The 13,792-nt window shown below is 48.8% G+C and overlaps 1 protein-coding gene across 45 annotated transcripts in view; it reads right to left on the minus strand.

Annotated features, from left to right (window-relative positions):
• NRXN3 (neurexin 3) overlaps window positions 1-13,792 on the minus strand; it is a 2,596,979-nt gene that overhangs the window by 679,968 nt on the left and 1,903,219 nt on the right. For 2 of the 45 annotated variants that reach the window (XM_069637897.1, XM_069637896.1), the window contains exon 1: window positions 2,562-3,974. The exons of 42 other annotated variants lie outside the window; for them this stretch is intronic. In XM_069637897.1, coding sequence (XP_069493998.1) covers window positions 2,562-2,814 — 253 coding nt within the window. In that variant the 5' untranslated portion in view covers window positions 2,815-3,974. Of the gene's footprint in view, window positions 1-2,561; window positions 3,976-13,792 lie in introns of those variants that run through there. One more of the 45 variants, XM_069637910.1, reaches the window with a different exon arrangement.

Raw genomic sequence — 13,792 nt, forward strand, 5'->3', positions numbered from 1 at the left:
CTCTCATAGTTCCCTACTGGTATTTTAAGTGCACTGCTAGTACACTCGGTTTAGGGTATTTCAGCGCACGGCTAGTACACTCGTGGCGTACTCGTGATAGGATATTCAGCGCACTGCTAAGACACGCGTAGCACACTGCTGGTACACTTGTGATAGGACATTTCGGAGCACTGCTCGTACACTCCTGGCACACTGCCAGTACACTCGTGATAGGACATTTCAGAGCACTGCTTATACACTCGTGGCACACTGCCGGTACACTCGTGATAGGACATTTCGGCGCACTGCTAGTACACTCCTGGCACATTGCCGGTACACTTGTGATAGGACATTTCAGCGCACTGCTCGTACACGTGTGGCACACTGCCGGTACACTCGTTATAGGACATTTCGGAGCACTGCTAGTACACTCGTGGCACACTGCTGGTACACTCGTGATAGGACATTTCGGCGCACTGCTAGTACACGCGTGGCACACTGCCAGCACACTCATGATAGGACATTTCAGAGCACTGCTCATACACGCGTGGCACACTGCCAGTACACTCGTGATAGGACATTTCGGAGCACTGCTCGTACATGCATGGCACACTGCCGGTACACTCGTGATAGGACATTTCGGAGCACTGCTCATACACTCGTGACACACTGCCGGTACACACGTGATAGGACATTTCGGCGCACTGCTCGTACATGCATGGCACACTGCCGGTACACTCGTGATAGGACATTTCAGCGCACTGCTCGTACACGCGTGGAACACTGCCGGTACACTCGTGATAGGACATTTTGGCGCACTGCTCGTACACTCGTGGCACACTGCCGGTGCACTCGTGATAGGACATTTCAGCGCACTGCTCGTACATGCGTGGCACACTGACGGTACACTCATTATAGGACATTTCGGCGCACTGCTAGTACACTCGTGGCACACTGCTGGTACACTTGTGATAGGACATTTCGGAGCACTGCTAGTACACGTGTGGCACACTGCCGGTATACTTGTGATAGGACATTTCGGAGCACTGCTCGTACACTCGTGGCACACTGCCAGCACACTCATGATAGGACATTTCAGAGCACTGCTCATACACGCGTGGCACACTGCCAGTACACTCGTGATGGGACATTTCAGAGCACTGCTCGTACATGCATGGCACACTGCCGTGACACTCGTGATAGGACATTTCGGAGCACTGCTCATACACTCGTGACACACTGCCGGTACACACGTGATAGGACATTTCGGCGCACTGCTAGTACACGCGTGGCACACTGCTGGTACACTCGTGATAGGACATTTCAGCGCACTGCTCGTACACGCGTGGCACACTACCAGTACACTCGTGATAGGACATTTCGGCGCACTGCTAGTACACTCGTGGCACACTGCCGGTACACCTGTGATAGGACATTTCGGCGCACTGCTAGTACACTCGTGGCACACTGCTGGTACACTCGTGATAGGACATTTCAGAGCACTGCTAGTACACTCGTGGCACACTGCCGGTACACTCGTGATAGGACATTTCAGAGCACTGCTAGTACACTCGTGGCACACTGCTGGTACACTCTTGATAGGACATTTCCGAGCACTGCTCGTACACTCGTGGCACACTGCTGGTACGCTCGAGTTATGACACTTCATGGAACTATGATGGTGCATTGTTAGTAAACTTGTGCATTCGAGGCACATTTCTAGTACATTCGTGGTGGCACACTGCTCCTACACTTCATGTGTACTCCTATTACACTGGTGGCACGCTAACGGTACGCTGCTGGTATGCGGTTGGCATTCTGCTGTAAACTTCTTGGCACCCTGGTACTACACTTCAAGTGCACTGCTAGTACGCTCGTGACACGCGACTAGAACACTTCAAGTGAGCTACTAGTACACTCATGGCTACAGCTAGTACGAACGCAGCACACTCGTGTTAGTACACTTCAACGCACTGCTGGTACGGCCGTGGTTCATTCGGGACACGCTTCTAACACAATCCCGGTGGCACACTGCTCTTACACTTTAGGCGCACTTCTAGTACACCCTTGGCATGCTTGTGGCACACGGCGATCACCTTCGTGGCACTCTGATAGTAACCTCACGGCACGCTAAAAGTGCACGGTTGGTAATGCGTGGGTCACACTGCTAATGAACTCGTGGCACACTGATGTCATACTCCCTGCGCCCTGGCAAGCTATGTTCCTGGCAGAGTACTGGCAAAATACTGGCCCTTTGAGTACCTTCGCTTGATAAAAATGGGCACAACGAATGCTGGTCAAATTCTGGCACACTGCCCGTATCCTCTTATCCCCACACAACTGGACGACATTGGAATGCGGGTGGCATTCTGATGGCAAACTCATAATGGCACAGACATCTCACACTGCTGGCACATTCGCAGCACACACCTCACTCGTCAGCCTAATTGCAATGCTATGTTTTAAATGGACTGTCTTTAGGCATTCGGTGAACAAGAGACCCCCCCCAACCGCCCAACCCCCTCGCCTGTGCGGACGTGCCCCTGCGTTATGTTGACATTGGAGCGGCGCTGGGTACCCACCGTGGCCCCCACGCATGGAGCCGGGCGAGCGGTAGATGGAGATGGGCACGGAGTGGTGCTTGCTGCCGTGGTACTGGTGGTCGTGCTGCGGGTGCGACGACGACGACGACGAAGAGGCGACATTGGAGGAACTCCACACCGAGCTGACCACACAGCCCCAAAAAAGCGGCCATATCCATGGAGTCCAGGCGCTGAAGCGCGGGGGGCCCCGGGCTCCCGGGAAGCCGGCGATAGCACCCACCCTGCCGCGCATGGTCAACACTCGGGACGCCGTCTGCAGCAGGCGGGCACTGGTGCGTCCAGCCAGCAGGACAAGCTCATGGCGCCCGAGCCGGGGTCATGCCTCCCCAGGACCGCGCCAGCCCAAGGGGGTCTCGGCGCTGGCGGCTTAGAGCGGAGCGAGCGTCCCAACACCTCCACACAAACGCTGGCAATAATCCGACTTGTAGAGGCTGACCAGCTCGGTGGGTTTACGTACGTGCTGTAGATTCCTGTGTGCAACCTACAGACTTACTCCCCACAGGGTCGGGGCAATTTTCCATCCTTCCAAGGTCGTTCCATGAGGGCCATTAAGTTGTCAGATAGAAGAGCCTCTTATTTGCATCTCTCGAAAAAGGCAAGCTTGTGCTTCCAGGCGCTGTATGAAAGGTGTACGCTCTGCAAGCCTCACAGATTGTTTTTCCTAATAGATGTTTTAGGTAGCAGGTGTTTCTGGAGCACTTTAAGGCATTTAAGAGGTCACGTTAGAAAAATATATGGACATTCACCCATTCAAGAAAAAGAGCTCCGAAATTCACAAACACATCCCAGTGGGTTCATGCGCTTGCTGCAATCTTTAGTGTGCAAACTGCAGGTCACTTCTCGGATTTCCCCCTGCGCGTACTCAGATCTTCATCCATTTGAGGTCGGAAAAATTAGAATCCTTTGGTTTGGTATCACCGATATTGTTTAAGGCGCTACAGGGCTGCAAGACGTCGGAAACAGGCGCTATCTAAAGCACCGTGTACGGAACACCTTAGCCGGCAGGTCCTCCGATTCTCACCGGGCGTAGAATGACCCTTGGTTTCCCCATGCATCGATCCTTCCCAGTTACCCTGGCCGAAATAGATGGGGCCCTTCCCAAGTGGGGATCCAAGGGCCACGCGTGCCGCGCGGAAAGCCTTGGTAGAGAGGAGTCCTTCTCGCCTTCTCCGGGGTCCTATAATATACAGTGTGTCAACTGGGGTATTAAACCCTCGCAGCCGTGCAGCCACTCCGGGGAGGAACCAATCCAGGGGAAGGTGAGGAGTCAAGTAGGGGCCCCTCCTGGGCAGTGGGCTTGGGGCCAAGCAGGCGACAGGGCACAAGTGAGCCGGGATTCCTCTCCTGGCTAACTCCTCGCTGCCTTTCACCTGAGACTCAGAGCAGCAAAGGGGCGCGCTCTATGCAAATGAGCCGCGCCTCAGAACCAATGGCCGATGCCCGGGAGCTCTGCGCGGCCGCCGATTGGCCGACGGTTAGAGAAAGAGAAGACGCTTCTGTGCCCTCCCTCCCTGCCACTGCCGTCCCTCTGCACCCTCCTCAAAAGAAACACTCAGACACTTTCCTTTCTGTGAGAAAAAAAACTGCAGTGCAAAAAAACGATGTATCCAAAATAATTGCGGTTTGGAGTAGGTGATGGAATGTCTTTATAACATGCGGGGAAGACGTTCAGGGCATTGCAGAGTTTCCCTGGGTCACACATTCCCTGGTCTTTCTGTGTGTCTGTGCCACCGCTACAGCTTCATAAACCAACACTGCGGAATCCGATTGGGGCAGGGAGGCTGAGGCAGGACAAGCGAACGAAACACGGAATCAATATGTAAGGAGATTGATTCCAAGGAGGCCGGGTGGGGGGCGGGGGTAGCATACCCATCGGAGCAATATAGCTCAGTGGGTAGATCCCATGTGGCCAAGAACATCCCTGTGTAACCTGCATGCCACAGATCAGGAACTCTATGCGCTCTCATTCAGCTTTTTTGAGGCAAAGGATAAGCTCCAGCATCCAAGAAGTGACATCCACAAAGCGTGTAGGGGGCCTCGCAGCCAATCCTCAATCGACAGACTGTGTGATCTTGAGCGACTCGATGCCATTTCTTCATGCACCATAGAATTAACTCAGAGTGCCTCGAAGAATTTAAGCGCCCCCTCCTCCCTCCCCACCACTCACTAATCACTAGTTCATTTTCGCGGCTCATGCTGCGAAGCCAGGACTCCACGAGGTGCTTGTGCATTTTGTAACTCGTTTGGAGGGAGGGGGGAGGAGAGAAGTGGGGGAAAGGCGAGAGAGAGAAAGGGGGAAAGAGGTGGAGGGAAACCGAGAAGGCGGGATGGGGAGAGAGCGAGGGAGTGGGGAGGGAGATAAAGAGCGGGGAGGGACGATACACGTGGAGAGTGAGCGAGGAGGAAAGGAAGAGGAGATAGAGAGAGGGCTGGAGAGGGAGGGGGAGAGCGAGAGAGGGAGAGATAGGGCGAGGGGGAGAGAGAGAGAGCAGGAAAGGGGAAAGAGGGGGGAGAGAGAGGAAGTGGGGAGGGGGCAGAGAGAGGGAGTGGGGAGGGAGAGGGGGAGAGAGGTAGAGCGATAGAGAGAGGGGGAGGGGCGAGAGGGGTGGATGGGGAGAGGGAAAGAGGGAGAGAGAGGCAGTGGCATTTTCGCGACTCATGCTGCGAAGCCAGGACTCCACGAGGTGCTTGGAAATCTTGTAACTCATGTGGAGGTAGGGGGGGACAGAGTGGGAGAGAGAGAAGGGGGGAGGGAGAGAATGAGGGAGAGAGAGGGAGATAGAGAGGGGGAGGGAGTGAGGTAGCGGGGAGAGAGATACAGAGCGAGGAGGGTGAGAAAAGTGGAGAGGGAGCGAGGAGGAGCGGGAGAAAGAGAGAGAGAGGGAAAGAGGTGGAGAGAGAGAGCGACAGGGAGAGAGCGAGGAAGTTGGGAGGGAGATATAGAGACATGGGAAGAGAAAGAGGGAGAGAGAGGGAGAGGGAGAAGGGGAGGAGGAGAGAGAGGGAGAGAGAGAAGGAGGAAGTGGGGAGGGAGATACAGAGAGGACTGGAGAGGGAGGGGGAGAGAGAAAGCAGGAAAGGGGAGAGAGGGAAGAGGGAGAGAGAGGGAGTTGGGAGCGAGAGGTGGAGAGAGGTAGAGCGATAGAGAGAAGGGGAGGGGAGAGAGATAGAGAGAAAGAGTGAGTGAGGGTGTGCGGAGGGAGAGAGAGGGCTGGAGAGGGAGGGGGAGAGAGAGAGCAGGAAAGGGGAAAGAGGGAGAGAGAGGGAGTGGGGAGCGAGAGGTGGAGAGAGATAGAGCGATAGAGAGAGGGGGAGGGGCAGGGGGGGAGTGATAGAGGGAGAGAGTGAGGGAGGGTGTGGGGAGGGAGAGGGCTGGAGAGGGAGGGGAGAGAGAGAGTGAGAGAGAGAGAGAGAGAGAGAGAGAGAATATTTATCGAAAGAGAAAGACATTTGGCGAGGAGTGTGGAAAGGAACACCATCCAATCCGGTGTTTACTTTCTGGTGAACTTATGCCGAGCCTGGACAAACACCAAGAAAGGCAGAGAGGGGCGGGGCACGAGTGTCTCTTGGGGTGTAGAGTAAAGCTGGAGGCTATCCTGTATCGCACACGCGCGTGGACTCTTGTGTTCGCAAGTCTTTGCCAGGGTGGGGAGTTCTAGAGGTTTGATGACTGCCCAGAGAGGAAGGGTTTGCTGGTGAAGAGCCGGTCCCTTGCCAGAGCGCCCACACAGTGCCAATTCCTCTCTCTGGAGAGTCGCTGCAGCAAGGTAGAGGGCACAGCCAGTGACCCCAGAAACTAACCCGTTGGACAGGTAAGGACAGGCGTGCAGGGCTTGGACCACCCCCACCCCCAACTATAGAATTCTAGAAAGGCAAACTAGTTGGTATTCCTATTCTTTCTTATTTAGGGTCACTGGGGAAAGTGTTAGAGTTGTGGAGCCCCTGTTCTTGTTGTAATGTTTGCAGAAGCAAAGAGCTACATGGTGCTGGCCACAGCCCAGGACCTTGCATTAAAAATATGTATATACTTTTTCTTTTCTTTTTTAGGGGTAGCAAGGGAGACCACAGGGGTAGTAAGGGAGGCATCAGCGGTCGCAGTTGGGACCCCTGTTCCCCCCTAAATGACGTCCCTGCCAAACTTCCAAAAAAAGCGAGCCACATTCTGACTGATAGTCTTCCCCAAAAGGGATCCCACTCTCTCCGACTAAGACAGCATTCCTCTTAAGCGATGGCACCCACAGCATATGGTATTCCTTAGAGTGATGCTGGTTCCAGTGTCACCTGTAGGGGGGGGATGCGACAGGGGATGTTGACGGAAGCAGTGAGTGCGAGCCGATAGTCCCACTTCTGAGTCCTTCATGCAGTCATGCTCTGAGGCCACCAGAGCCATCAGCGCGCAACAATAATTACATAAAAAACATAATATACATACAAATTGGACCCTTTTGAAAACTCTACTTTGGGCAGTTTGTTAATGCTGGGAGAGTAAGATATCGTTTAAGGGCACAGGAATGCATTTTCTTTGACATTCCAGCTGTGGAGTTATAAGACCATCCAACCATAATGTATGGTATCAAGCCCTTAAAATTCAGACTGTAGCTGCAAATGCAGGTAAGAGAGCAGCAAAGACTTAATGGCTGGCCTCAGAAGGCCCCAACCCTAGGACGATGGACACATTTAAGAGGACTGAGCAACAATGGAGAGCAGGTCAGGTTTTTTGTTTTGTTAATAATCAGAAATGATCTAGGACCACCTGGTAGGACACCATCAACAAGTGGCCTTTGCCTGTGCAGGCCTAGGCTAGGAAAAATGAAAGCTGAAGTCTTTCACCTGGAAGTAATTAATATGCTAGTCCATTAATCAGCTTCTTCGAACCTTTAACTTATGGATCCCCTGTTAGTTAGCCCAAAAGCGTTTGATAAAACCTTCGGCCTAACAAATTCCTTTCAACAAGCTTTGAATCATTTTGGATCCTGGATAGGGCAACAAATATTGCAATGGGTTGTTTTTGTGGTTTGGTCTCCCGTGTCGTTCAAGAGCTCCCCACAGGGATTCGAGAACAACCCGGGAGAGCAGTAAACATATTACAGCTGATGCGGTACAGCTGTGTCATAGGGGATCTCTTAAATATAAACAAATGTACCCCAAATCTATGACCGTGTCCAGCTCTGAGATTAATCCCAACAGTAATAATTGGTTATTTATAATGCTCTTAATACCGAAAATGTTTCTAAGCGCGGACACTGGGATTCGAATCTGTGTTGACCGCGTCATCTTGGTTCCACGACGAACGCGTTTCCGCAAGCTATACTACTGAGGTAGTTGCCCCCGTTCCCAGTGCGAGAGAAGCTTCCGCATAGCGACAGGTCTGAAAACAGGCCATTGTGATCTTTCAGGACAACACTCGCTGGGCTTTTTGATTCATGTGGGAATTGGTCCAATTGCAAGAGGCTATCTCATCATCCCTTCCAAGAAACCCTAATAGAATGTCTGAGCAAGAGTCGCCATGACCTCCTTTGTGATGTTCCCAGCCGATGGGGAGCTGCACTTAAAACATCTCAAAGCATCCCCGCTTTGAAGCCCCATAGTATTCAAACACACTCAGCGGAGGCCTTCTCAGATGGGAGACATATGCATATATATACTGGAGCACACACATGTCAACAAGCGTGCACAAAAATATGTTCGGGATACAAATTCTCATAAATTGGCACACGTAAAAAAGTAAATGAATAAAGACACGTGTATCCACACAATGAAGCGATATGACCCAATGGAACAGCCGCAGCCCGAGGGTCCCTTAACACGGGGGGCACTGGGGCAGTGCCATTCCCAACAGGCTCGACCAGCCGCCGAGGGGGTCATATCACCATCAGCACCCGTGTAGTAGTTTCATAAACAAGAGCTACGGGTGTTTAATTAAAACCAAAAAAAGTATCTTGTGGTGCTGCGCGGCACCAGGCCATAGTTTCCAAGTCTGTTTTCTATGTTGATGAGCGTGCAGTTGTCAACATGGAAATGGATTTGGGAGAATAGAGCGCAATGCTACACTAAAAGATATTTTTTTTTAACTAAACACTCTTAGCAAAGGTGAGGGGAGAGCGAGGAAGGGAAGGGGTCGCTGGCCAGCAGCACGCAGGCTGCTCAGAACACAGCCTTATACTGAAGAATACAGCCCCCTTTCTGAGCTTCCAGATTGGCTAGCACCCTATTCCAAGGTGCAATAAAACACATAGAAACACATACATGCACAAACCGGCGCTAGACCACATAGTAGCATGCACACAAATATAAACGAGCACATGCACACAACCTAGCCAGACTTCCAAGTAGGCAAAAAGCAGGCAGACTGACGCACACAGAGAGCAAGGGCTTCCAGAAGACGAGCAGACACATTGACACAGACACACACAGTGCAGCCTTTAATTAAAAAGCAATCTTCGTAAAGGAGAGATGTTACAGTGCCTGCTGCAGCGCTGATCACCTGTCACCATGCTAAAATCGCATTCCGCGCGGCGCCTGATCAATACGGTGCACAGCACCGCCATCATTGGCTTGGCTTACACCTGCCACCAGTAATCAATAGGAATCTTTGATTACTGCGAGATCGGATGAGGGGGACCGCAGGTCAGCAGAAGTCTTATTCCACAGAGTGTGCACTCCACAACTAGTCATAGTGAAACAATCTGCTTTATTAAATGGGTTTTCTCCAATGACAATTGTCATTTCCATTATTCTCTTGAAATACGCAATTCTCCACCTTTCCTAGTAATGAGTGGAATCCTGAATTGATTGCTACTATAAAAGGGTGAGAGGGAAAGGTGTTTATAAATAAAGGCAATGTGCATTATTGCATGGAATATGCAGAGCGTGTTAACCAAGTTGACACTTTTGCCAAGATTTCAACCTCTGGATATACCAGCTAAGGTAGAAACTGATAATGAAAGTCATCTGGACTTTTACAACACTGAAAAAATGGTGTAGAATCACAGTAGATAATGATGGATTGTTGTGCAAGCTTGATTGAGGCGGATTATATTGGTATGGTTCACCATGCTTAAGGGGAGGTGACTTTATGAAAACAACATTCAGTAGAGAATTTTTGCCTAAGAATATTACTACAGACAATGAAATGCCGATGTCGCTAGAAAATATATGCAAGCTTTCTCACATTTGGTCAACCTTGCACTGGCATACAACATTGTATTACCCTCGAGCAAATGGGCATTTGGAAAGAGCCAATCGTTTGATGAAACTGATTACTACTGGCATTTGTTGACATTTTAGATTGGCATACCCAGCAAAGTTACTAGAAAGCTACGTCTATGAACAAATCTTCAAACATGTAGAAAAGAAACAGACACTAGACCAGGCACAAGTTAGATTCAGACCCATGAGAGGAATGAAAACAGCATTACTGTCAATATGGGACAATCTAAAAACAAATGCACACTCCAGCATCAAATCAGCACTAATACTACTTGATATGTCAGCATCCTTCGAGACAGTCCACCATGAAACACTCACCAAAAGACTCGAAGATATAGGAATCGACAGCATGGCATTACTCTGGCTAAAATCCTTCATGACAGAAAGAACAGAAACGACTTGGATAACACCATTCGAATCAACACCGCTCAAAACAACATGTGGAGTCCCACAATGTTCATCACTCTCACCACTAATATTCAACATCTACATGATCCCCTTCAATAACCTCATTAAAATACATGGCCACACTTGCCACAACTACTTAGTCAACACACAAATCATCTACAAAATCAACACAAGCAAAGAACAAAACCCAACTCTTATCAACTGCCTTGGAGAAATAAACTATTGGATGAGTCCCAACAGCCTCAAACTCAACCCAGACGAAAGAGAAATCATTATTGTGTCCAATGACGTGCCAAACCATCACCACATTCTATGGCCCACCAAATTGGGAAACCCACCAGAACCTTCCAAAGTGGACAAAAATCTTGGAATATTAATGGACGAACATAGTAAAGAAATGCTTCTTCCACATACATACAATCAAGAGGATTCTCCCATTCTTCACCTTCCCACACAGAACACTCGCCATCATCTCCCTCACCATGTCAAGAATCGACTATGCCAACAGCATCTACCTCAGAATTCCAGAATACCTTATGAAAAAACTACAATGCATACAGAACATAGCAGCAATACTACTCCTCAGTCTCACTGAGTGAGTACACACTACACCAGCACTGAGAACACTACAGTGGCTTTCTGTGAAAAAAAACAACATTTCTTTAAAACACTCTGCATAACACACAAAGCAATCCACGGCCAAGCCGCAGAATTCATACAGGGAAAAATCTCCCCCTACAAACCATAACAAACATGAAGATCCAGCAACGACATTTGACCGAAACAATACTTAAAGGGTACATTCTAGGGATCAGCATTCTCTGGCATAGTGGCGAGTCGCTGGAACTCACTCCCAAAGGAAATACGAGCAACATAAGATCACCTAAAGTTTAGAAAACCGTTAAAAAAAACAGGGCTCTTCAATCCACCACGCTAAATAGGAAACAACATAGAAGGAAACCACCAACATAGTGCAACAGAAACGCAGAAGACAAAATAAACCTCACTGTCCGAAACAGAGCCACTTAAAAAAATAAACATCCTATTGGCAAACCACTGCAGAATAATAAACAGTTATCGGGTTAACATAACCCGCAGAAATAAACGAACCTCTAACCCTACTAAAAACTCTCTAAATACTCTACACACTCCCCCCAAACACTGAACAGATAAGACATATACCTCAGACGCAAAACAAAAATACCAACCAGAAAGTGCAGTCACTCAACAACCACCCAAAAGAAAACAAAACCAATCACACACAAATTACCCCATATACACTCTTGCACCAAACACCACATAGCATCGACAAACTAAAAACAAATCAACGCACAGTGACTATTTATTCTGAACTGAAAATACCAACAGAACATCAATGTTCTATTGTGCTATTCGCTCTCAATCACACTAAGCCCTCCCAACCCATGTCCTTTTCACATCCACTGGATTGTCTGGAGACCCTGAAAATGGCGGCTTGTGTGGTATAAATGACAATAACAAAACATACAATGAAGTAGGATATAGCATGAACATTTTACATGGCTCCAAATCTGACCCAATTGTTGCCTCCTTTCGCTATATTGAAAGAAGCAGTTCAGAAACCGAAGGTGGCTCTGACATGGCTAGGCTGGACACATACAATGTCATTTAATTTGATTTCCACAGATGTTGAGTCAAGTAAGTACGAGAGAAGCAGGACTACAAGATATGTTGATCAACATTGGGTTGCTAAATCATGCGAGGCGTGTGTTGGCACAATAATGGGAGTTGAACATTACTGCTAAAAGGCTAAGCATCAATAAACTTCTTATTTATGCGATAGGAAGATTACAACGTAGAGGAATTCGTCGAATTCGAATTTGTCACATTTTTTGTGATCCCATTTGGCCGAAAATATATTTAGGGGGGTGGGTAATTCTGGTAATTAAGAAAGGGGGAAGTTGGTGGAGACAGGGATGCAGGGGGGGTCTCCCCCACATATATTTGTGTCTAAATGTATAGAAAGCGAACAAAACTGATGAACTAGACAAACTCTCGACAACATTACATCGAACTTTATTTACGAGCACAGGTGAAGAGTTAAGGTAAAAGTCAACAATGTGGAACAAGTAATAGAAACACAAAGAACAGCCAGATCAAGTGGGGTAGCTGGGATCAGACCCGAATGGCAAAAGCACAGAACTGGATAATGCAATGTGTGTGCAAAGCTATTTCCCCATTAACAGATTCTTCAGATCAGGAAGGTTTGGAAGGCTGCAAAGACACCAGCCTATGGGGTTATCCTAGATAGAACAGGGGCAGCGACCACAGAGGTTTGAATCCTGGATCTGCACTTAGAAACCAAACTCAGGTATAGTATTATATTAAAAAAAAAAACAATAATTTAAAATTAAATAAACTGTGGTTTATTTTGAATGCAAAGTGGAAGCAGTACCTGCTGTAAGCCTGTGACTAGCTTAGAGTAGATGTCGGCAACAAGCAAGAGCGTGTAAGTTTGATGTCAGGATTTTGACCAGTTACACGCTGACTTCACTCCCGATTTCTGTGTTTTAAAGAAACCCACTGCATTCACTCCCTCCATTCTATGGCTTGGAAGTTAAGGCAGGACAATTTCAGGGCTGATGTCACCGAGTTTTGCATGGGTCGTGATCTGCGTTGCGCCACTTCAGCGCAATCCCACCTTTCAGAAGACTCATTGAGCCTCTTTTTCAGGGTTCACGTGCTGGCACCTCAAGAGGCAGCATGTCTGATGAGTCTTCTGGAAAGTGTGTAGTAAGCCTGATTGTCTACGATACAATCAGCATTTGCTCAGAATGTTCGTGCTCAAGCATGACACGCCCTCGTTGCATCGCCTGCCCCTCATGCGTAACACTGAGTTAATGTCTTCCATCAACACATCCCAGAATTGAAGGATTCTAGACTGACCTGTAATTTTCTCTTTTACTAATATTTGTTTTAAATCGTATGTTACTTTGTGTCAATTGGTGTTTTGGTATCCCTCAAAATTCCACGCACGCCAATGTCTGTAATTCTCTTTGGTGTGCAGTCCCAGTGTAATCTGGTATTAGGCTCTTATTGTGCTGGTAATGTGTCAGTCTCGCCCCTTCAGCCCCCTCACATGTGAGGGAGAACAGCTACAGCAAACTCAACAAGCATGCTCTTTGCTGCAGTGTACGCACGTGCAACTCTTACAGGGCCTGACCGGTTTGTCAGAGAATAGAAGATTATAGATCAGGGCTCTGCAACCTTTGCTCTCCAGATGTTTTGGACTACAATTTCCATGATAACTGGCTATTGACTATGCTGGATAAGGACGAAGGGAATTGTAGTCCAAAGCATCTGGCGAGCCAAATGTCCAAACCCCTGTTATAGATCCTGAAATGCGCCAACGAACCCTAACAATGGTTGGGGAACCTCCAGTCTCATGCAAGTAATGGGTCTGTGGGTGCATTTCCCAATAACTGCCCTCTTGAAATATTTAGACGGCAAACTGGTGGGTGCTGTTTCTAAACAGTCCATGATCAATCGGTCCATCCAGAGTGCAACTCACATGATGTTGCGCCCAAGAAGAGTTCAGTCCCCATTGTCTTATT

The sequence above is a fragment of the Ambystoma mexicanum genome, chromosome 14 (assembly GCF_040938575.1).
Source record: "Ambystoma mexicanum isolate Mex_15411 chromosome 14, UKY_AmexF1_1, whole genome shotgun sequence".
In the NCBI taxonomy this organism is placed as follows: Eukaryota; Metazoa; Chordata; class Amphibia; order Caudata; family Ambystomatidae; genus Ambystoma; species Ambystoma mexicanum.